At 41.1% G+C, this 25,789-nt stretch overlaps 1 protein-coding gene across 1 annotated transcript in view; it reads left to right on the top strand.

Annotated features, from left to right (window-relative positions):
- LOC132391714 (serine/threonine-protein kinase 32B-like) overlaps positions 1-25,789 on the top strand; it is a 309,917-nt gene that overhangs the window by 261,671 nt on the left and 22,457 nt on the right. The window contains exons 8-9 of the mRNA XM_059965270.1: positions 15,456-15,572; positions 19,112-19,237. Coding sequence (XP_059821253.1) covers positions 15,456-15,572; positions 19,112-19,237 — 243 coding nt within the window. The remainder of the gene's footprint in view (positions 1-15,455; positions 15,573-19,111; positions 19,238-25,789) is intronic.

The raw sequence follows: 25,789 nt of genomic DNA, 5'->3' as shown, positions 1-25,789 counted from the left end.
GGTTTGATATTCCTTTTGGTCTGCTATTAGTCTCCATCGAAGTATTGCTTTCATTTGCTTTCATTTGTTTTCATTAGTCTCTGATCAACATGTTCATTTTTTTCATATCCTTTGGCAAAGGTCCTATCTATTCGTCCTTGTTTATGTTCTTGTTATGTGATCATAATTCTCTCCATGTGCTTCATAACAGAGCCCTGGGCTACATCCATGTGATCAGTGAGTCTTTGTACAAGTTACAACTGAGTTTGTGTCAATTCACAGAGCTCCTTCTGTTGGCTGTGTATCATAAAGAGCAATGCCTCCTGTTGGCTTGAGTTGAACTGGTGCTATTGTTCTGACATTTGGTTTTGTGTGATCTCCCTGTCTTCCTTTTTATTTTTCCTCTCCACCTTCAGTGAGGATTATAGAGATAATATAGATTTCCAGTCTTTAACTGGAAGTTGATGAGAGAACCATAACAGCATTATACGGAAGAAAAACTGGCAACTTCATCATTACCACTCTGTTTAGCACTGGCATCCTGATTGTCATGCTGGTGTATCTGGTACAGATGTCTATGGAAGGTTCTTGTGCTTCTCTTGCATAACCTCTCTGCATCTCCCATGGATGCTGTTACAAGTTTATTGAGTTACATTAGATAAGCATCTGAGCCCCTCAAGGATATCGGCGTACTCTAAATTGAGTGTTGCCTGGTCACCTTTGGTCGCTACAAAAACTCTTTTTGCCAGATTGAGCCTTTCACATGCAGTTATGCTTAATATTGACTGTACTCACTTTTCAACAATCAGTAACTGTACCTTTAGATGCTATCTCTTGTGCTTGAAGGTCACTGTACAGCCCCCTTTTACTGGGACATTCCAGTGAAGCCAGCATTTTTGACTTAACTGGGTAAATCTTGCTCTTTACTTTGAGAGTCTTGTAATCATCAATGGACAACAGACCAATTCACCTGGTGTCAAGCTTGAATGGAATTATTGTCTCATTCATGGTCACTGGAACAATCCATTCTATCTTACCAACACCAGAAGCCTGCAAAGTATCTGCAACAACTTCCTCAATTTCCTAATCAACAGTGTGCACCTTCCTCTTGGTAGCACCAGCTTTGTGGCACTTTTCAAAATGATTCTTCCCATAATTATTGTAGGACTTCCCATAAGCAAGACACATCTTTGAAATGAGCTAACTCCACATTTGCTGCATTTACTTTTTGAGCCTACCACTCTGCTATGCCGTTGTTTTGGGGTATGCATTGCACTCTGCCCCTCTATTTTCACAGCATGCACTGTTGTTACTGCTCTGTACAGCTCCTTAGCTTGTGCTCCTGTGGCCTCTGCTGCCCGAAACATATTCATAATCTTTTCTAGTTAAATCTTTTCTCAGAGCAATCTTTCTCTGAGCTCATAGTCTGGGACTCCAGAAACGATTTTGTCTCTGAGTAGCGAGTTTCTCAATTCTCCAAACTTACAGGACTTACTCAAAGTGTGAAGCTCAGCTAAGTATTGGTAAAAGATAACACCTTGTTTCTGTTCACAGAAGAAGAACTTAAAGTATATCTCTCAACCATTACATATTTACTTGGGACAAAATACTCCTCAATATTTGTCATCAGAGTGTCTTATTTAAAGTCTGTCTCATCAATTTGAAGCTGTTGTAGATGTCCGAAGCATCTTCACCAATTATGTGTAGAAAGACAGACGCTTTCAATTTTTCCTCCACACCACCAGCTCTACTTGTGGCTTTATAGTGAATTGCTGTTTGAAGCATTTCTAATCTTCAGCTAGATTGTCAGTAAACTGCATAGTTGCAGGGGAACTTTAGTTATCCATAACAGAATTTTTTGGACTTCTCTCACTTAAGACACTCGTTTAATTTTGAGGCAGTGTGCTCTCTTGCCAGCAGATTCTCTCCATTGGAACCTAGTATGTCTTAATTAGTCGCTCACTGTATTCAGTTATGGTCCATAATTAGACCTCCACCAACTTCTGATACCATGTTTTGTTCTTTATGAAAGACAAATTTTGTGTGTGTTTTCAAATGCTAGCACATTTATTAACAATCATGGCTTCTAGTGCCATAGTACTCCCAGTTCACCAACATCACACCCGGTTCCTGGGAACTGCCCGCATTGCACACTGGGAACTAAAGTTCTTTATTACGTACACATATATTAACACAGTAACTAAAACATTAAACTGAAATAAAGTTAAATAAAAAAGGACTGAGCTGATCTTTCCTCCTTCCATGGGGCAGGTGAATAGGGTTGTCAATCTTGTGCTAGGCCCCCATAGATGGATGTAGATCTTCTCCGCAAAGTGCTCCACTGATGGGGTCAATGGTGGGTCCAGCTACAAACCCAGCATTCAGAGAAGCTGGCATTGACCTTCTGAACATCTCAGATATCTGCTTTTGGCTACACTTACTTGGGAAGTCCACGATTTCCTCTTTCACTGACTGTTACTCAGCATGAATCTCACATTGAAGTTAATCTTGCCCTGGGGAGCCCAAGCATTTAGATACAGGTGGTAACTGTAAGATGGGACCATGTATCCTTCAAGCCTGCTCTGCTGGTCAGTATATTCATGTCTGCGTATTTACCTCAAACCGTGTTCTTGTTCTTTCTTTATAACTCTAGCTCTTTTACCATAGCTCAGTAAATTTTATTTATCTCCTTATTGAAATTTTATATTCCTTTATTTAGCCTTTCTAGCCCTCTGAAGTAGAACATTTTACTGGCTCACCAACCTGTGGGTGAAGAAATTTCCCCTTATCTTGGTCCTAAATATGACCTTGAATATATGTCTTGTTTTAGACTCCTCAGTCAGGGTACATATCCGCCCCAAATCCAGCCTGCCTAATCCTATTCAAAGTGTTCTAGGTAAATATAGACCTAATTGACTGTCTAAATACAGAGCAATCCCAGCTTTCTTGAAATCAACAAACATAATTCAATGTAATTTCATGGAGTGATGGCTAAATTTTGATTGTTTGAGATTTTCTCTTGAATGACAGGGTGATGCAGAACAGTCTGATGGGCTAAGTTATGGCCATGTAAGTTATGTATGTAAGTTAGAGCAATAACTTAAAGCCATAAGTTATAGAGCATACTTCTTCTTCTCCTTTTTCCTTCTCCGATCACTAGACCGCCACCTTATCCACTTGGCCATACGCAGTATAGAGCAGTACAGCAGGGATACAGACCTCTCAGTCCAACCGGCCCATGATAACCATTTTGCACCCAGCTAGTTCCAATTTCCCATGGCCCACATCCCTCTAAGCTCCACTCCTCTACGTACCTTTCCAAGGGCTTTTTAAATGATGCCATTATACCTGCCACAGCCATTTATTCTGGTACCACTCTACTCACTGAACGAACATGTTTCTCCTAAAGTCCTTTTTAAATCTTTCCCCTATTGTCTTAAATTTATGCCACTTGTTTTGGAATTCTCTAACTTGGGGAAAAGTCTGCTACCATGCACTTTATCTTTATGTTTCATAACTTTAAACTCTTCTGTAAGGTTGCCCCTCATTCTCCGACATTCCAATGAATAAAGCCCTAACCTGGCTAACCTCTCCTTATAACTCGGGCCCTCTAGTCCTGGCAACATCATTGCAAAAACAGTTATAATATTTGGAGGAGGAGGAAAATAAATCAAAAACACAAAAGTAAATAGAGTGTGCAAGTAGGAAGTGTTGATCAATGCCTTGCTAGCATCAGCTGTAAACACAAATGGGCTGGATTTATGCTTTGAAAGCTATGTAAGTGTTTGAGCCAAACAGCTGGACTGTGAGAGAAATTGTCCAGCTGAGCTGCTGGCATTTAAATGACAAAAGACTCACAGGAAGTTCTGAGGGGATTTCACTGTTGATGGTCCCTGAAGCACAAATATTTGAAGAGACATATGAGAAACAAAGATAGTGAATTGGCAGTGAGACACAACAGAATGTGTGGAAATAAAGGGGAAATGATCATTAATAAGCAGCAGGAGAAACATTATTCAAAGTGCAAGACTATATTCATATGATGAAGAAACTGAACAACAAATGCATTTCCAAAAAATATGTAGGACAAGGCTGAGAAAGCAGTTGTACAAATTCAAAGATAAGAAGGTGCATTGACAGACTGGGTGCAGGGAGGATATTTACTCTGGCAATGGAGTCTGGAACTAAGGATTACATCCTCAAAATAAGGAGTATGATAGCAACGCACACAAAATGCTGGTGAAAAGCAGCAGGCCAGGCAGCATCTATATGAAGAAGCATAGTCGACGTTTCGGGCCGAGACCCTTCGGTCCTATTGTAAGAAATGCAAATGCAATGTTAGCATTCATTTCAAGAGGATGAGAATAGCAAGAATATAATGCAGAGGCTTTGTAAGACAATAAGAAGGCTGCACAGAGGATTGTGAAAAAATTTTGGCCCCTTATCTAAGAAAGGACGTGTGTGCTGGCATTGGAGATGGTCAAGAGGAATAAACTGCAACTGCCCTTCAAATCCCTGGAGGAGAAATTCAAAGAAGGCAGCTGAGGTTCCCCGCCCATATCGCAGCCACCACGCTGCAACCAGACATTGTCCTTGTGTCTGAGTCTACGAAGTAGGTGGTGATGCTGGAGCTGACAGTCCCATGGGAAGATCACTTGGAAGAGGCCTTTGAAAGGAAGCTCTCCAAGTATGCAGGACTGGTCAGCAACTGCCAGCAGGCTGGATGGAGAGCGAGGTGTCTCCCAGTGGAAGTTGGCTGTAGGGGATTCGCAGCCCGTTCCTTAGCCAGAGCCTACAGCAATTTGGGCATCGAGGGAGAGAGGAAGAGGAGAGCCATCCGCAGCACCACCAATGTGGCAGAGAGGGCCTCAGGGTGGCTGTGGCTCAAAAGAGGGGATCCATGGAGTCATAAGTAGCTAGCCATCTAGACATAAGCTGAGGTCTGATCAGCCCCAGCTGGGTCACCTGGAGAAGGGTGTATGATGCTGAAAGACCCGAAACACCTGATGATTCCAGGAACATCACTGATGATGTGTCCAGAAGCATCAGTAGATGTATGCACACAGCAGCCCCTTATCTAAGAAAGGATGTGTGTGCTGGCATTGGAGATGGTCAAGAGGAAATTCACGAGAATAATCCCAGGAATGAAAGGGTTAACATATGAGGAGCGTTTCATGGATCTGGGCCTGTGCTCAATGGAATTTAGAAAAATGGGGTGGGGGTGTGTTCTTATTGAAACCTACTGAATATTGAAAGACATAGATATAGTGGATATGGAGACGATGTTTAAAAAAATAGTAGGGGAGTCTAGGATTAGAAGGTACAGTCTAAGAATTATAACAGAGATGAGAAGGAATTTCCTTAGCCAGAGGATAGTGAATGTGGAATTCATTGCCACAGACAGCTGAGGAAGCCAAATCATTGAGTATATTTAAAGCGGTTCTTGATTAGTCAGAGTGCCAAATATCATGGGGAGAAGGCAGGAGAATGAGGTGGAGAGGGATAATAGATCAGCCATGATGGAATGGCAGAGGAGGCTCAATGGCCCAAATAGCCTAACTTTGCTCCATTGTCATTTGTTCTTATGGTCAGAGATCGATAGATTTCTAAACATGAGAGGAATTGAGAGATGAGGACAATGCAGTAAAATACAGCTGAGATCAAAGATCAGTTATGAATTTATTGAATGGTGTAACAGGTTAAAGGCGCTCCTTCTCCTAGTTGCTATGTTCCAATTTATGTTGAATTAGAGACATAGAATATAGTAAATGTGTAGTTAAGAAGCCAATACTCTTGATTTTTGCACTCAACTGAACACCAAAATTTGATCAAATGTCATAAGTAAAACAGAAACGATATTTCTGTCTCCATAGAAATTGTTTTCCCTGCCAAGCAATCCTTCTAGTATTGTATTTGTACATCAAAGCCTTACAGAGCTAAACTTCACATATGAAATTCTACATTTGCAGATATGAATATTGTTGGTTTCTCTAGTGGTGGTGGGGCTCATCACCAACAGCGATGAGATGGCTAACAGAGAGGAGGTTGAAGAGATCGAGGCCTGGGTGCCAGGCAACTATCGTCTTCCTCAATGTCAACAAGACAAAGGAGATGGTTATCGAGTTCAGGGGAACTCGAATCACTCACTCCCCTCTTTACATCGGCAATGCAGTTATGGGAACTGCAGGCAGTTTCAAACTCCTGGAAGTGCACATGTTGCACAACCTCTAGTGCTCCCAAAACACATGCTAGAGAATCAAGAAAGCTCAACAACACCTCTACTTAATGAGGAGGCTGATGAAAGCTAGACTACCCACATCAATACTCTCAAACTTCTGCAGAATACAGCATCCCAACATACTGTATCACAGCATGTTGGAGAACCTGCACTGCGGCAGTTAAGAAGGCTCTGCAACGGGTTGTCAAAATTGCTTAATGCATCACTAGCACCGGTCTATCCACCATCATGGACATATATACAGACAGCTGTTTTAAAATTCCAGCAGCATCATGAAGAATCCCATCCACACTGCTCATGGACTGTCTGTCCCACCCCCATCAGGGAGGAGGCTACATCAGGAACACGAGACCAAAATAATTACTTTCCCCAAGCAATAAGGCTGATCAACACCTCCTCCCACTAACTCATTCTATCACACTACTCACTGCCACTACTATATCATTACATGTCACTGCTCCCGTGTGCCAGCACCGCAGTGCCTAGCATCACTTAATGGACATACAATCAGTCTATATTAACTCTTTTGTGTATTTATATTTATTGTGTTGTTTTACTGTTGTGTTGTCATGAAATTTCTTGTTTTGTGGGAGTACATTGCAATATATAATAAAAACTATAAATTACAATAATTATATATATATATATATATATATTGCAAAAAATAAAGGAGAAGAAAGCTGTGAAGTAATGTTCATGAGTTCATCGTCCATTCAGCAATCTAATGGCAGAACGGAAGAAGCAGTTCTTGAAATATTCATTGTGTGTCTTCAGACTTCTGCACCCCCTCCTTGATGGTAGCATTTAGACAAGGGCAGGTCTGTGTGATGGGGGTTCTTCATGATTAATGCCACCTTTTGAATGTGTCCTTAATGTTGGGAGGGTTAGGATGGAGCGGGCTGAGTTTACGACTTTCTGCAGCTTTTTTAGACCCTGTGCAGTGGTCCCTCCATGCCAGAAGGTGACCCAACCAGTTAAAATGCTCTCCACAGTGTATCAGTAAAAATTTGCGAGTGTCTTTGGTGATATATCAGGTCTCCTCAAACTCGTAATGAAATATAGTCGCTGTCATGCCTTCTATTATCAATATGTTGGGCCCAGGATAAATCTTCAAAGATGTTGACACCAGGAACTTAAAACTGCTACTCTTTCTATGGCTGGTCCATTAATGAGGACTGTTATGTGTACCCTTGACTTCACCTTCCTGAAGTTCACTATCAATTCCTTAAACTTACTGACATTGAGTGCAGGGTTATTGTTGGATCACTATTCAACTAGCTGATCTGTTTTACTCCCATACACCTCCTCATTACCATCTGAATTTCTGCCAACAATAGTTGTATCATCGACAAACTTATAGATCACATTTGAGCTGTACCTAGGCACACAGTCAAGTGTGTAGAGAGAGTTAAGCTGTGGGCTAAGCACAAATCCTTGAGGTGCATCAGTGTTGATTGTCAACGAAGAGGATATTTTACTTCTGATCAGCACTGTGGTCTTTTGATGAAGAAGTCAAGGATCCAGTTGCAGACTGAGGTACAGAGGCCCAGGTTTTGAAGATTGTTGATTAGAAATGAGAACAGGATTGTACTGAATACTGAGTTGCAATCAGTGAACAGCAGCCTGACACAGATATTGCTGTTGTTCAGGTGACCCAAGGCCAAGTGGAGAGCCAGTGAGATTGCATCTGCTATTGTAGACCTATTGTGGTGATAGGCAAGTTGCACTGGGTCCAGGTTCTTGGTTAGGAGTTCATTCTGCCCATGACCATCCGCTGAAAGCAATTCGCTGTAGATATGACTGCAACTGGGCAATAATTGTCGCCCTTTTGAAGCAGGTGGGACCCCTGAATGCAGCAGTGAGAGATTGCAGATATCCTTCAACACTTCACCAGTTGGTTTGTACAGACTTTCATGCCCTACCAGGCACTCAATCAAGGCCTGACACCTTGTTGCCAATTGAAGTAAACTGTATTCAATAAAGTATGTTCTGTTACCTCTGTTTATTTGCTTATGCAAACAATAACACCTTTGGAGTTAAGAATACTACGTCAATATAGTTTGAATGTTACTGCTTGAGTAAGTACCAGAGATCAGATAAGACAGTGCAAACAGTGGTGACAAGAAGGTATACAGGAGTGAGATATGCCAACTAGTGGAGTGGTGCCACAGCAACAACCTGGCACTCAATGTCAGTAAGACGAAAGAGCTGATTGTGGACTTCATTAAGAATAAAACGAAGGAACGCATACCAATCTTCGAGGAGAGAATGAGCAGTTTTAAGTTCCTGGGTGTCAAGATCTCTGAGGATCTAACCCGGTCCCAAAATATCAATGTAACTATAAAGAAAGCAAGACAGCAGCTATACCTCATTAGGAGTTTGAAAAGATTTGGCATGTCAACAAATACACTCAAAAACTTCAATAGATGTACCATGGAGAGCATTCTGACAGGCTGCATCACTGTCTGATGTGGAGGTGCTACTGCACAGGACTGAAAGAAGCTGCAGAGGGTTATAAATCTAGTCAGCTCCATCTTGGGTACTAGCCTACAAAGTACCCAGGACATCTTCAGGGAGCAGTGTCTCAAAAAGGCAACGTCCATTACTAAGGACCTCCAGCACCCAGGGCATGCCCTTTTCTCACTGTTACCATCAGGTAGGAGGTACAGAAACCTGAAGGTACACACTCAGTGATTCAGGAACAGCTTCTTCGCCTCTGCCATCTGATTGCTGAATGGACATTGAACCCTTGGACACTACCTCACTTCTTAAAAATATACAGTATTTCTGTTTTTGCACATTTTTAACCTATTCAATATAGATATACTGTAATTGATTTACTTATTTACTATTATAATTATTTTATTATTTATTTCTTCTCTTCTATATTATGTATTGCATTAAACTGCTGTTGCTAAGTTAACAAATTTCACATGCCAGTGATAAGAAACCTGATTCTGATTCTGAAATGGAGCAATTCCCAAGTATTCTTAGATTGTTCACTATGAGGTTGCTGAATGGAGTTCAGGTTGGTGAATGAGGGAAATCAGGCAGGACTACTTAATAAAGTAAATCTTTTGTTAAAGAGAGCATTTTAGGATGGCCACCAGCATAGAGGTGGCACTTTAAAACATGATAAAAACACAAAATGCTGGCAGAACTCAGCAGGCCAGACAGCATCTATGGGAGGAGGTAGTGACGACGTTTTGGGCCGAAAACCTTCATCAGGATTTCAACCCTTACTCCTGATGAAGGGTTTCGGCCCGAAACATCGTCACTACCTCCTCCCATAGATGCTATCTGGCCTGCTGAGTCCTGCCAGCATTTTGTGTTTTTATTTATTTCCAGCATCTGCAGATTCACTCGTGTTGACTTTAAAACGTGATGCTATTTCAGTCAAACCAAGCAGAGAACAAACTCATAGAAACAGCAATAGCAGTGTGGTCTTCTTTGCAGCTGAGTCGCATGGATGCCACAGGTAGGTTTACCAAGAAGCCAGTGAGTCATTTGCTGTGGATTTTATGGGAGTGGTCCCAGAAGGCCATTCAAGATGGCTAGGTGCCTCTTCTTGTCACAAAGTGGGACATATTAGATGGAGATGCAAGAAAATAATGACCAATAAAGAAGGCTGTGTCCTTTGGACGAAAGCACAGTCCTACATGTGGTGAAATTAGATAGAGCACTACAGCTTAGAAGCAGGCCCTTCAGTCCATCTAGTCCAAACTATTATTCTGCCTAGTTCCATCAATCTGCACCTGTACCATAACCCTCAAATTGCTTCCATCCATGTACTTAGCTAAATTCCTCTTAAATGTCAAAATCAAAGCCTCATCTGTCACTTACACTGTCAGTTTGTTCCACACTCTCACTATCCTATGAGTGAAGAAGATCCTCCTCATGTTCCTCTTTAAAATTTCACCTTTCTCTCTTAAACTATGACCTCTAGTTCTAATCTTACCCAACCTCAGTGGAAAAAACCTACTTGCATTTCCTTTTAATTCCTCTCATAATTGTATATACCTCCATCAAACCTTCTCTCATTCTCCTGTGCTACGAGTAATGAAGTGCTAATATAGTCGATCTTTCCCTGTAACTCAAATCCTCAAGTCCTGGCAAAACTTTGGATTTTTTTCTCTGTAATACTTCAATATTATTGATATCTTTCCTGTAGGTGGGTGACCAAAACTGCTCACAATGCTCCAAATTAGACCTCAGTAACATCTTACTCAATTTCAACATTACATCCCAACTCCTGTACTTAGTACTTTGATATGAAGGCCATTGTGCCAGAAGCACTCTTTACAGCCCTGTCTACCTGTGTAAGGAATTATGGATCTGTATTCCCAGATTCCTCTGTTCACTGTGTTAATCCTACCTTGGTTTGTGCTCCCAAAGTGCAACTCTTCACACTTGGGAGCATTAAGTTCCATCTGATGTTTCTCAGCCCATTTTCCCAGCTGATCCAGATCCCAATGCAGATCTTGATAGCCTTCCTTCCTGTCCACTACAATAATGAAGGGATGAGAAAAGGAATTTTGCGCACCTGAGGCGAATGATTAGACCAGTACATTTATGGAAACCTTGGTCCAGAGGAACATTGTTTTATCTAGTGGTATACATGTGTACAGTTGAATGACAATAAACTGAACTTGAACGTAAACTTGATTGAAGAAACATCTGTAGCTTCTTCAATCAATGACAGTGTGACAGAAAGTCACTCTGTCATTGGCCTAGAAGTACAACTGAAATATCTCAGCTTTGTTTCACCAAGCTAGAGCAAAATATCATTGGGTTAGTATGCAGAAGGGACCTTCCACTTTATTTGGGGAGCAGCTAAACTGTTGGACCACTTATAGAGATGGATTGGTTCAGTTGCCTCTTATAGTTATAGGCTATGAGCATGCACCAGCAATCATGAGAATAGGTTTGATAAAATTATTCAGATCGAGAGTTTATGTTCTGAAAAGGACATCAGTTTAGGTAGAAAGAAAAATCCACTCACGCTTTGGAAGGTTCTAGATTCAGCCAAGTAGAATACTGTTCTGGTGGGTTTGGATGGTGGCTTCCTTGAGCAGATTCTGGCAGAAAATAATTATATGCTGTAGCTTGAGTGGGACACTTTTAATAAAGAATAGATAATTGGCTACTTTTATAGTGAGGAAAGATCAACACTGGATGCTAGTATATTGATTATAGACAGCACAATTCAGGCAGGTATATATTCTGACCAAAATGAAGTTGATAATGCATCTGTACCAATGTAAATGGATTTAGCAAGGGAATTTGGGAAGCAAATGCATGCAAGCAATGAAATATGAGACCTTCCTCTGGGGAGGTAATCCAATCACAAACAAGAGAAAATCTGTAGATGCTGGAAATCCAAACAGAACACACAAAATTCTGGAGGAACTCAGCAAGCCAGGCAGCATCTATGGAAAAGAGTACAACTGAAGTTTTGGGCCGAGACCCTTCAGCAGGACTTGAGAAAAATAATGATGAGGAGTCAGAATAAGAAGGTGGGGAAGGGGAGGAAGAAACAGAAGGCGATGGATGAAACTGGGAGGGGGGGTGAAGTAAAAAGCTGGGAAGTTGATTGGTGAAAGAGATACAGGGCTGGAGTCTGATAGGAGAGGGCAAAAGGCCATAGAGGAAAGAAGAGGGGGAGAAGCACCAGAGGAAGATGATGGACAGGTAAGGAGAAAATGTGAGAGAGTTTGGGGAATGCTGAGGGTTGGGGGCATTACCAGAAGTTCAAGAAATTTTTGTTCATGCCATCAGGTTGGAGGCTACCCAGACAGAATATAAGGTGTTGCTCCTGCAACATGGAGTGTGGCCTATTGCGATAGTAGAGAAGGCCATGGACTGATGTGTTGGAATAGGAATGGGAAGTGGAATTAAAATGGATGGCCACCGGGATATCCTGCTTTTTCTGGCAGACGGATTGTAGGTGTTTAGCGAAGATTTGCAAATCATAAACACAAGAGATTCTGCAAATGCTGGAAATGCAGAGGAACAAGCCCAAAATGCTGGAGGAACTCAGCAGGTCAGGTAGTATCTATCGAGAGGAATGAACAGTCAACATTTTGGGCTGAGGCCCTTCGTTAGGACTCTAAATGATTTACAAAGATTTTCCTGTGGGTTTTACTTACAGAAGAGAATTTTCGTATTGCAGAATTGAGAACCTGGTATCTCCAAAAATAGATTTGCAATAGACTATATTAACTTAGAGACATAGAACACAACTGGAAGGCAGGTTTTGAGAGTCACAGATTCAAGTTGTTTATTTTTCCAGTGAATGTTGATCTTCATGTGAGCAGATATTGAGAAGTATTAAAGTGAAAGACCTTAATTACAGAAACATTTGCTAATATATCTATGGGCTTGAGAAGCAAGCAAATCTATAGAAGAATGTAATCAATTGTTCATAAAAGACAATATACTGAGTAGAGTGTATTGGCAGTGCTCTGGCAATTTCAAAATAATAGGATTATTCACAAACCTGGAAGGCAGGAATTCAGAATGGCTAAAATCTGACAGCTGAACATATGAGAGCCAGTTCACAGGAGTAATGGGAATTCAGTTATAAAACAGGCTAAGTATAAGTTGCTATAATGAGTGAATATTGTTTGGGTCTGGCAAAGTAAGCAAGTTCAGAGTTAGTCTCTGTCTACAGGACTCTTTCTTTTACAGAATGGTGAATGGATATAAGCTCAGTTGGAAGTACAAGAGAGCATTGCATTACGGTTTAGGGCATGTGATGCACCGTCAATAACTCTCGGAGATGTGAGGCAAGATATAGGCTTTTATTGGCTGGAAGAAAGAACAAGCAGCAATTGACCACCACACTGCATCCTGGACACTGAGGCCGGGGCTCAGTCTCCAATCGCCTTTATACCGGGGTCCGTGGGAGGAGCCACGGTCAGTGAGAGGAGCCACAGGAGCAGTCAGCGGGGAGGGCGTATCCAGACAGGTATATGTAGTGCACCACAGCATGACACAGAATAGTTGGTTGATTACAAGAAAGTGGACCCTCTTTTGTCTACATTTAGATTGGGAATGAGAATGGAATGTGTGATATCAGAGGGAGAAACCTGCCTGGAGAGTAAAAAGCAACCAGAGAGGAGATTGTTGTAATAGAGTTCATGGTGCCAGATCTATCAGATGGGATGTATTCCATAGGATGTATTGTAACTATGTCATTATTACCAAGAGTTATTAGACTATGGACAGTATTTTGTTTAGTTATACATGTGAACCAAGAAAATAGTTCTCCAGCTTACGTATTATAATGTATTTTAAGCCATAAAGTCAGTTTTGTTGATGTGACAGCTGCACAATAGGATATGAGATTTGCTATGTATGTGATCTTCGTGGGAAAGTGATGTACAGTGATTACTGGAACCTGATGTAAATGCTTCAGAAGCAGCAACGCAATTTGCAACAAGGAGTGAGCAGAGAATAAAAGTTTGAGTGAATTCATAAGTGATTGGATGTACAACTCTCCCTTCAGATAATTTCTTAAAACCACATATTAAATAGTTAAATTCATTGCATGAGTTTATTTCCATTTTAAAGAGAAAGCAGTGTAGTGCATACTGTGCGTATTACTGTGATTTGCAACATTATAATTTAGTGAGGCATTACTACTTTTAATAAAGCATGTTTTGTTATAGCCTCTCTTTATTTGCTAATTCACACAGTAACACAAAGCAGTCTACACACTCTACAACTGTTTGTCAAATAGTTTCTCTCCACCTTCAGATTTCTGAATGGACAATGAACACACTTTTTTTCTTTTTTCCTCTCTTTTTGCACTGCTTATTTAATTTAATTTTTATATACAGTATATTTCTTACAGTAATTTAGATTTTTTCTTATTAATATGTATTGCCACATACTGCTGCGGCAAAACAACATATTTCACAGTATATGCCAGTGATAATTAATCAGATTCTGATTCTCTTCTTAAAAAAAATCTTATCACGCCAAGTGTTAAAGATTTGCAGGGAGTCTAGTTCCCACACATTGACTCCAAAACTGTTGTGTAAGCAGTTTCCCCAAAGCAGTAAGAAGCAGTCAGTATGACCATGTTAAGTTTGTGAAATTCTCTCGATGCTTCTGTGATTGATCTGCCAGGTGTTCCCCCCGGAATTTGGCTACCTAACCCAAAGCAATGACTTACTTGTGAAGATTCAGATCAGATATTAATATTTTACAGCAACATAGAGCCTTTCAGCCTGCCTCATCATGTGATTAAGGAGCAATTTATACAAATCTCATTCACCAGCCCTTGGTCTCTCGTTCTTGATGCCTTGGTGATTCAAGTGCTTGGTAGATACTTCTTAAATATATTGCAAGTCTCTGCCTCCACCACCTTCTCAGACAATGGTTTCCAGAAACTGATTTAATACCCCTGATGTCCTTGAAACTGGGTCAGGTTCATCTTAGCCCTGGTAGCATTGAGATTTACATTTTTACCTGTGTATAGATGACGCGTGATTGATAAGTTCATGGCCTAAGGCAGACAGAGCCAATTTTAGAAAACCTAGCACACATATTTTTCAACATAGTCCCCTCCTACATTTACACACTTAGTCCAGTGGTCATGGAGCATATGGATCTTCGACCTCCAGAAAGTGTCCACAGCAGGGGAGATTGATAAGTTTGTGGCCTAAGGTGGAAGGAGATGAGTTATACAGCTCTCGCTACATGCACATGCAGTTCAACTCTGAGTGATTATGCAGAAAGCTTGAAGTTAATAAATCACCAGTTAGTGACCTAAGGAAGAAGGAGATGAGTTATTAACTTAAAAGAAGGAAGCATACATTGATTTTAAGAGGTTTTAGACAAGTGAAACCCTTGAGGGCTCTAAATAGATTAGGAATATACTTAAGGAGGAAATCAGGAGGGAAATGAGAGGGTATGAAATTGAACTGACAGAATAGGTTAAGGTAAATCGCAAAAGGTTCCATAGCTATATCAAGAGTAAAAGATCGAGGAGGCAGTGAGTAGATCCCGTTAGAGATCAGAAGGGCCACCTATTTCCCTTGCAGAAAGTAGATGCAGCAGATAGGTGTGATTTTTTAAAAAATTACTATTTCTCCTTGGTGTTCACTTATTGAATTTTGATATTATTGTTGTTTTGAGGAGAAAGGACATTATCAGTAAAGGTTTCTGACATTTACTGAAGGGAATTCAAGGTAATCAATATTCATTTCTGTTATATTTTGTCTTACAGAGACCATACGATATTCACTCCAACACTCCAGTGGAAGAAATATTCCACATGATCACCAGAGAGAAAATCCACTGCTCCTCCTCATGGTCCAAAGGACTGGTGGCATTAGTAAAAAAGGTAAAGAATGGAAAGAGAAGGTCATGGCATGCTCTCTGACTCTTGTAACCATACTCACGAGTCAGAAAAATCAATCATGACATACTAAGCTACTTCAAGTTGACTTACTGCGGTCAAGGGGATCTGTTGGGTATCCTGGTTGCTAACTTATTCATCCCCCAATAATGTCTGTTTGACTGATAAGTTTGGATGAGATTGTCGCATTTCATACACGTTATGACAACAAGTGCTCTCTGCCTGCAGAGCTATGGTTCTTCCCGTGTTCGAGTGCCTCATCCTTTTTTCTTTGGAAGTGCCTGCTCTACTAACAGTCAGTCAGGTCTTGTGAATCAAGTTAGGGTGCCTCCCTCCAAGAAACTTGAATGCCCCCTGATGACTTCTATTTCCTCTAATGTCCCCTTAAGAGATGTAACCACTCCTTGGGGGCAGTACGGCCCCCATTGGGAATCACTGGCCTAGTTCTAGTCCTAATAGCCATCTTGGTCCAAGAGAAATACAGCTAGCCCTTGTCTTACTTTCTTATTCCCATACACTTGTAACTATTTTACTTTGAAATATTACCCTATTTCCCATTTGAATACCATGATTCAATTTTCTTCAATAACACTTAGTTATGCATTCGGACCTTAATTCACTCACTGTGTTAAACAACTTACCCCTCATGCCACTCAAAAAATAATATATAGTTGCTTAAGAATGAACCATCCAACTTTACCACCCCAACTGTAGTGGCCATCATTTTAAATGCTTATGGAAGATATTTTCTATAACAATAGTGAGACCTGTAATGTATTTTTATTCGCCTGAGGAAGCTAGAAATGGCTATTAGCAAGTGTCTATGGGCAAGAAGAAACTGAGAGTGAATCAACCCACACCATCCCAACAACCTAAGACAAAATGTATTCTCTGTGACTGATTAAAAACTAAAGTGTATTTTTGTGGTACACAATGGGCACAGCACCTTGTGCTTTAGACATGTACCCTTACTCCCAACGCATTTTCCACAAGCCTCTTTCTATTGCTTTACCTCGAGGTCAGTGGAATTTCTTTTGAAGCTGGCCTGATATTTGGCCCCGGCATGCTTTTCTGATAGTTCTTAATCCTCCCCCTCTCTACCACCACCACACCCTTCTAATGCCCCCTTCAAGTACCAAGAAAATTAATATCAATCATAAAGTTGTACTTAAGGGTTCCCACAAAAAAAAAACAAATGCACCATTGACTTCTGGTGATTTCATAGCAATTGAAATTGGTCAGATGCCTGGTAGCTCACAAAAAGGATACACAAGTTAATCTGAAAGTTGTGTTGAAGGCCCTCGAGGAGATATTTGCTTCATCGTTAGCCGCCAGAGAAACTCTGGAAGACAGCTAATGTTGTTCCATTGTTTAAGAAGGGTAGCAAGAATGAGCCAGGGAATTACAGGCTGGTCAGAAGTGGGAATTCACTGGAGGGAATTCTGAAGGACAGGAGATGCCAGCATTTGGATAGATAGAATCTGAATAGGAGAAATGTGCATGGATTAGTGCAAGGCAAGTTGTGCTTGACAAGACTTTTGGAGATTTTTTTCAAGAGGTAACTGAAAGGACACTGAAGGCAGGCTAGTGAATGTTGTCTATTTAGACTTTAGCAAGGCCTTCAACAAGATCCCACATGATAGGATAGTCTGGAAGGTTAGGTTCATGGAATCTATGAATAGCTTGTCAGGTCAATGCAAAATTGGCTTTGAGATGGGATGCAAGTGGTGGTGGTGGTGTTGAAGTTTGTTTCTCAGAATGGAGTCCAAATTCTAGTGGTGATGTGCCCCAGGGGTGGATGTTGGGATCCTCAATACTCATTAATTACATAAATGATTTGGATGCTAATTCACAGGGTTTGATCAGTAAGTTTGTGAAAGACACAAAATTAGATGTTGTTGATAGTGAAAAAGGTTACAGTGGAGTTTTGATTAATTAGGGAAGTGGGTTGAGGAGTCGCAATGGATTTCAGTATAGGTAAGTATAAGGTGATTTTCAATTCAGGAAATTGAGACTAGCCGGATGAGTACAATAGTTGCCATGAAATTGGACTGAAGGACCTGTATCCGTGCTACATTGCTCTATGATTCCATGGCTGCCCAGCTGGTTTGGTGGTTTGGTACCATTGCTGCCCAACAGAAGGTACAGAAAAATTCTGAGAATAAAGCACCCTTTCTGCTAGACCAGCAGATTTTGCAGTCTTTTGCAATTTTGTCAGATAGCTGCCCAAAACTATTTTATTTTGCTTTTTTTTTTACACACAACTCATAGTAGTATAATAATTTTTAAATACACCCAATGAGTTTAAAGAAAGCAGGAAATGGAACCCAATAAGTTTCAGCTTGTGAAATGGTGCCTCAGGAAAGCAGCCAACATATTCAAGGACCCCTCCCATCCCAGTCATACTCTCTTCTCCCCCTCCCCATTGAGCAAAAGATACACAAGCTTGAGAACATGTACCATCATACTCAAGGACAGCTTCTATTCCACAATTACAAGCCTCTTGAACAGCTGTCTTATACGCTAAAGATGAACTCTTGATCAACCTCGACTCTAACTCAGCATGGCCCTTGCGCCTGAAGTGTATAATTGCACTGCACTTTCTCTATAAGGTAGCATTATATTCTGCTTTCTGTTTGTTGTACTACCTCAATGTACTTATCCATGGAATGATCTGTCTATGGTATGAAAACAAAAGCTTGGTGCATGTGAAAATGATAAACCAGTTACCAATATAAAGGCATCCGATTCCCAACACTGGCTGCAATCCTTCTCACATTCCTGACCATTGGTGTTCCAACCCAGGACTGGCTGCATTCCAACCTCCTGACTCATGCTGAGGACTAAAGTGAGCCAAATATCAAACCATTGGATACCACATTTTTGGAGTTTTACTGTAGCTGACAGCGGTTAATGATGGGAGATGAAATTTTTCCCACAAAAGCACCCTGTACTTTGTGGGCAGATTTCTTTGTGCCTTTTGTCAAATACAAGGCCTTCTTGTGAAAATCCCGGCCATCATTAAACTAGAATAATGGTTTAATGTTTTAATGATTTGCTGATGCTTTTCATTGCAACATCATAAGTTCTGGTATGACCTGAATTTATCTTTTCACTTCTATTCACTCTGAGAAGTTGGTGGTAAGCTTTATTTGTTTGCTATTATTGAGTGAATTACAAGATGATTAAGGCACCCACATAAACGTAAGATCACAATCATACATAGACCTCCCTTAGTGAGACCTTCTTGAGAGGAAATTAGTCAGCAATCAAAGTTTCATGGTTCTCATTTCCAGATTTATTTTCAAATGGAATTTGAATGCATCAATGAAGGTAGAATATGATTTGCCATTCTCTGGACTAGATTGACTATGTACTCCTATGTTGCAAGTTACTACTAATTACTGGGAAAATATTTAATCTTAGAAATTTCTGTGCTTTTCTATGTATTTCAAAGCTTAGTGACTTTTTTTTATCAATCAGCAGAATACAGTGTTAAAATATTGTATTTCATGTCACTTTAGCTTCTCATGAAAGAGCCTGAGTATCGCCTGTCAAGTCTCAAGGACATTCAGAATTCTCCGTACTTGGCTGATGTGAATTGGGATGCTGTTCTGGAGAAGAATCTCACTCCTGGTTTTATTCCTAATGTGAGTTTAAAAAATGAAGGCAAAAGATACTAGTTTTCACTTCATTAATTTATTCCTGTACTTGGGTTAATTGTCGCACTTAATAACGCTGATCACTGCCTGAAACAGTGGGGGAAAAATTTTCCTTCGGTCATTGGATTCACTTGCAAAAACTGATAGAAATCAACAGAACTAAATGTACAACTGGTAGCAGAACATTTTGTGCATACTGAGCACAAATGACCGAAAGCAAACTTTTCCCAAATACATTTTAGAATTCCAGAATTAGCAGCACTGTAAGTTGTGTGAGGGAGGAATCACAAAATGAATAGAACATAGAAGAATAGTATAGCATAGTAATAGGTCCTTCTGCCTGTCATGCCTCTGTCAACCATGATGCCAAAATAAACTATACCAACTGCCTGCCAATAGTATCTCTATTATCTCTCTCTATTCCCTGTCAGTTAAAGTGTTGGTCTAGATGCCTCTTGTTTAACAGACTACTAGACAGGTATATGGAGGAATTTAAGGTGGGGGGGTTATATGGGAGGCAGGGTTTACGGGTCAGCACAACATTGTGGGCTGAAAGGCCTGTACTGTGCTGTACTATTCTATGTTCTATGTTCTAGACGTTGCTTTTGTATGTACCACACTCAGTGGCATATCTAAGGCATGGCAGGTATGGCACGTGCCCTGGGTGCCACTGGAAGGTGGGCACCACTGAGCAGTTTCTATTAAAGTCAGACAAGCCATTCTCGGATAGTGAAAAAAAAATTTTCTTCAGATGTGTGATCTGTCTTTGATTATCATGGATTTGAAGCACTAGGATGGCCTTATTTCAGAGCATTGTGTAAGAAGACCATGAAACATTTCTTCATGAAGAAGGAAAGTGGAGCTGAAGGATGGAAGAGATGAAAGTTGGAGGCAGGGGAAGCCAAGAAGTCAAGCAAGTTCTTCATGCCCTTCTTTGAAAAGCCCAGAACAAGTAGTTCGACACGTTCCATGGAGTCTCCTTCATTTGCTACAAGTTTGTTAGATCTAAAGGTGGATCAAGTACAGATGCGTCACAAGCCGAGGAGGAAGTGAAGTCAGATAAATCCAAGTATGACGAGATTAAGAGTGAGGCTGCCATAGAGAACGTGGACATGACAGGGGGGGAAGACGATGGTGGTGGTGGTGATGTTGAGTTTATTGATGAGATTTTACCTGACAAGATTGAACCTGACGACACTGAACCTAGTGAACTGGAAGGTGTCAAAGAGCCTCGAACTGTCATACCAGAAGTGATTGAACAGCATGAAATTGGACTTCTGAAGTTCAACAAAGATACTGGAAAAGCAATTCTGCCTGATACATTGAGAACAGAAATAATAAAGCTGGGTTCGGAGTATTTCCAGAACAGTGAGAGGCCTTTCCTACCAACAAATAATCAATCAATGATCAAAACTTGGTTCAAGAGGAAATTGAGAAATGGTCATGGTGAAGAAGTGACTCGCTCATAGCTGGTCTATTTCCCTTCTAAAAAGTCTGCATTTTGTATCTGTTGTCTTCTCTATTCTCGGTCAGACCATCAATCTTCATTGGAGCAGGAAAGTGGATTCAACCAGCGGAAAGTACCTGAAAGGATTAGTGTTCATGAAAATGCCAAGAATGATCGGGAATGCTTCACACAGTGGAAAGAAATGGAAAGAAATTTAGCTGGAAACAGCGGAGTCATTGATCCGGTATTTCAGTCACAGATTGAGAAGGAAAAGCAGAAGTGGTGTGATATCTTGACAAGAATCCTTCACTGCATAAAATTCCTTGTGACTCAGAACCTGGCATTGCGAGGACACAGGGAGTCACTTCAGCTGGACGATGACTCCAATGTGGGAAATTTCCTGGGCTTACTGAAACTACTGGCCATCTTTGACCCAGTCGTAAAAGACCACCTCACTCATTTGGAAAGTCATCCTAGATCCACGTCTTATCTTTCACCAGGTGTCCAGAATGAATTCATCCACATGATGGTATCCACTGTTCACCAGAGTTTACTGAGAAGTATTTGTAAAGCCAGGTACTATGGTCTCGTGTTCGACTCGACTCCTGATAAGGCACACCGTGAGCAGATGTCAGAAGTAATGAGGTATGTGGAAGTTGATTTTGCGAGGAAAACAGTCCGTGTTAGAGAGTCCTTCCTTGGTTTTATCCAGATAAGCCAGAAGGATGCTGAGAGCTTGGTTGAAGACATCTTGAAACAGCTAGAGAAGGACAAAATGAAGCTACAAGATTGTCGGTCACAATGCTATGACAACGAACGCTGCTGTGATGGCTGGACACAGAAGTGGTGTTCATCAAAGAATAAGTGAGAAAAACCACCTGGCAGTGTTTGTGAATTGCGACAATCACTCACTCAACTTGATGGGTGTACATGCAACTAAGCAGGATACAATGATGGTCACGCTTTTTGGAACCATCGAAGCTCTCTACATGTTTTTCTCCCGTTCAACACAGCGCTGGGAAAAACTCAAAAACGCCGTGCCTGTGGTCGTTAAGTTGGAGTCCGAAACCAGGTGGAGTGCAAGGACAGAAGCAGTGAAGCCCATTGACAAGTACCTTGAGGAGATAATTCAAGTTCTCCAAGACATGATAGACAATGAAAACGAGACCAGTGAAACAAGAAGTGATGCAAGGCAGCTGTACAACTGCATGTTGAGTTACGATTGTCTGATTTTGCTAGGATTTGGGAACAAAGTACTCATTCGCATTGACCATATTCAAAACGATGCTGCCCTGGATTTGAAAGTCCTCTGAGATCATTTTTATGATGAAAGAGAAGTGTTGGTCAGTGACTCACTCGACGAAGGAGTCGGTCTCTGTCAAGAAAGAAATATTGAAGTTGAAAGACGTCAGAGATGAGAAAAATGAATGGCTGATGAGAACTCGAGAGTAATGATCTAAAGAAGAAGTGTGAAAATTTGGGCGAATTGTACAGCTCTGATGTTGATGGACAGCAGCTATATGAAGAATATTGCTATCAAGGTGGGTCAACATGAAAGTATCAAGACGTGAAGAGCTTCTTAAATTTACTGTTCAGTATGGAGATGAGAGCGTCTTCCCCAATCTTCGCATTGCTATTCAGATATGCTAACCATCGCAGTTTCCATCGCCAGCTGTGAGAGATCATTTAGCAAGTTAAAACTAATACTTTTGTATTTGAGAGCCTCCATAGGTCATGGCAGACTCTGTGATCTTGCTCTGCTAAGTGTAGAAAGAGAAGGAACTGAAAAAACTACTTTGATCTCATCATAGACCAAATTGCAACAGTGAAAGCAAGGAAGGTACAGTTATAATTTTTTGTAATGTCATAATTTGTTAATTAAAAGATTAACAAGCCTGACTTGTATTTTTGAGCTGATATTATGGTAAAGTTAACTAAAAGATGGGTGTCAGACGTTTGGACAGGGACACAATTTCAGTGCTTGCCATAGGCACTATTTTCCGTAGATATGCCCCTGACCACACTCTGGGTAAAGACACTTTCCTTTTCAAATCTCTTTTAAAATTTTTCCCTCTCTTCTAAAATCCCTATAGTATCTGACATTTCAATAATGGGTAAAAGTCTTTCTCTGCCTATTGTGATTTTAAGTACCTCTAGCAGGTCACTTCTGAGCCTCTGATGCTCTTGAGAAAACAATTCTAGTTTATCAAACCTCTCCTTATAGTTAATAGTCTCCAAACTAGGTAATGATGAGATATATTACCTGTTACACTTAAAGTAAAAGCTGTTTGGAAGTTCCTTTCTACTTCTGTTTGCATGCACTATGTAAAATGTCACTAAAGAGCAATTCTGTGGACAAAAATTGCAATTGAAGAATTTGGTGAAAAACCATTTAAAATATTCAGATTGCTTTCCTATTTGTGAGTATAATCTTATACACCTGATAGAGGTGTATAAGGTGATGAGAGGCATTGACTGTATGGATAGTCAGAGGCTTTTTCCCAGGGTTGAAATGGCTAACACAAGAGGGCACAGTTTTAAGGTGTTGGAAGTAGGCACAGAGGAGATGTCAGGGGTAAGTTTTTTTTATGCAGAAAGTGGTGAGTGCATGGAATGGGCTGCTGGCAATGGTGGTGGACGTGGATAAGATAGGGTCTTTTAAGAGACTCCTGGAGAGGTACATGGAGCTTAGAAAAATAGAGGGCTATGGGTAACCCTGGGTAATTTCTAAAGTACATGTTCGGCACAGCATTGTGGGCCGAAGGGCATATATTGTGCTATAGGTTTTCTATATTTCTAATCCAGGCATTAAATGATTTAATAAACATACAATAAAATATTCCTAATAAATGGTCCTCAGTATTCTGTTGCAATTATCAATTGAAACAATAATAATTCAGAAGAAGATTTATGAGAAATTGCAGACCTTTGATCTAGGGAATGTGAAGACAGCAATGAGGAAGAATTTTACCTTTTAGAAGTGTATCATTAGAATCCCCTCTTCCAAAGAACTGTTGATGCTCGATCATTAACTATCCTCAAAACTGAGGCAAATAGATATTTGGATCCCAAAGGAATCAAGGGTTATGGGGGATGATCAATATATTGAAGTTGGAATAACGTGTCAATCATGATCTTAGTGAATGGCTGGACAGATGAAATATGACCACTATAGATTCAATATCTCAACTAAATTTATTGACCGTTCCTGTCATTTGTGTTCTTGCTTTTTCTGTTCTCATGATACTAAAGTGTAGAAACTTCTTTTTTCTTTAAATACATTGACTAACCTGCTGGGGGATTCAGACATCCAGCATCCATAGCAATTTATTTTTATTACATTTTAATACATGCAAAACTGTTGCCAGGGCCCATTACCTCTGGCTTTCAGAAACCCCCCCAATGTTATTGTCTAAGATCCCTCCAACCTTCTACCCTCCCCTGATGCCAGCTCTGACCTCTGCCGTTTCTTCACCAGCCCCTCCCTCCTCTCTCTGAGGCAGAATGTTCTGACCTCAGTAAGGGCCCTAACTTGCTCAAACCTCAACAATTTCCATTCCTGTCATGATGCTGAGCTATTCTTCTGCAACCTCCAGCACTGAGCCTACTGCTTTGGCAAGGATTCTCCAACTCCCCCCACTCCCACTGATGAACCCCTTCTCCCATCTTTAACCGTCTGCCTCTTCTTGAACATCCCACTCTGGCCTTCTGCCCACTCTCGATCTCCTCATCTCTAATGACCGATGAGACACCTTGATTTTACCATTCCAACTTCACTCCCTCTGAATACATTGTTTTCCACTGCTTCCACACAAATCTCAAACTCACCATCAAATCCATAGGCAAGGGTGGTGCCCTTATATTCTGGTGGACTGAGTTCTACCTTGCTGAGACAGGTGGCAACTCTCAGACACCTCCTCTTTACCCCTTGAACAGGACTCTGTTAAAGAACATCAGACCAGTGTCTCCCGCACCATCACCAACATTGACAAATGAGAGAAAATCTGCAGGTGCTTGAAATCTGAGCAACACACACAAAATGCTGCAGGCTGGGTAGCATCTATGGGAAAAGGTACAGTCGACGATTCGGGCCAAAAACCTTCAGCAGGACTAGAGAAAAAAGCTAATGAGTAGATTTAAAAGCTGGGGGGAGGAGTGGGAGAAACATCAGGTGATAGGTGAAACCTGGAGGGGGAGGGATGAAGTAAAGAGCTGGGAAGTTGATGTGAAAGAAAGAGAAGGTCATGCAAGAAAGAAAAAGGGAGAGAAGCACTAGAGGGTGGCAGTGGGGGGGGGGTGCAAGGAGATAAGTTGAGAGAGGGAAAAGAAGATGTGAAATGAAGGAGGGGATGTGGTGATTACTGGAAGTTTCAGAAATCAATGTTCATTTCATCAGGTTGGAGGGTACCCATACAGATTATAAGATGTTGTTCCTCCAACCTAAGTGTGGCCTCATCCTAACACTGGAGGAGGCCATGGATGGACATGCCGGCGTGGGAATGGGAAGTGAAATTAAAATGGGCGGCCACTGGGAGATCCTGCTTGTTCTGGCGGACGAAGCATAGATGCTTGGTGAAGATGTCTCCCTATTACCGATATACTGGAGGCCACAGCAGGAGCACCAAACACAGTAAATGACCCCCAACAGACTCACAGGTGAAGAGTCGCCTCACCTGAAAGAACTGTCCAGGGCCCTGAATGGTAGTGAGGGAGGAGGTGTAAGAGCAGGTGTAGCACTTATTCTGCTTGCAAGGTTAAATGCCAGGAGGGAGATCAGTGGGGAAGGATGAATGGACAAGGGAGTCACATAGGGAGTGATCCCTGCAGGAAGATGTGCTTGGTGCAATCCTGTCGGAGGTGGTGGAAGTTTCGGAGAAATATGTGCTGGATACAGAGGCTGGTGGAGTGGTAGGTGAGGACAAGATTAACTCTATCCCTGGTAGGGTGTCAGGAAGATGGGGTAAGAGCAGATGGGGGTGAAATGGAAATGATGCGGTTGAGAATAGCATTGATGGTGGAGGAAGGGAAGCCCCTTACTTTGAAAAAGGGGGACGACTCCTTCGTTCCAGAATGAAAAGCCTCATCCTGAGAGC

The sequence above is a fragment of the Hypanus sabinus genome, chromosome 3, assembly GCF_030144855.1.
Source record: "Hypanus sabinus isolate sHypSab1 chromosome 3, sHypSab1.hap1, whole genome shotgun sequence".
NCBI classification, from domain to species: Eukaryota; Metazoa; Chordata; class Chondrichthyes; order Myliobatiformes; family Dasyatidae; genus Hypanus; species Hypanus sabinus.
Note: the sequence above shows the minus strand (reverse complement) of the source record. Positions and strands in the feature narration are given on the sequence as shown.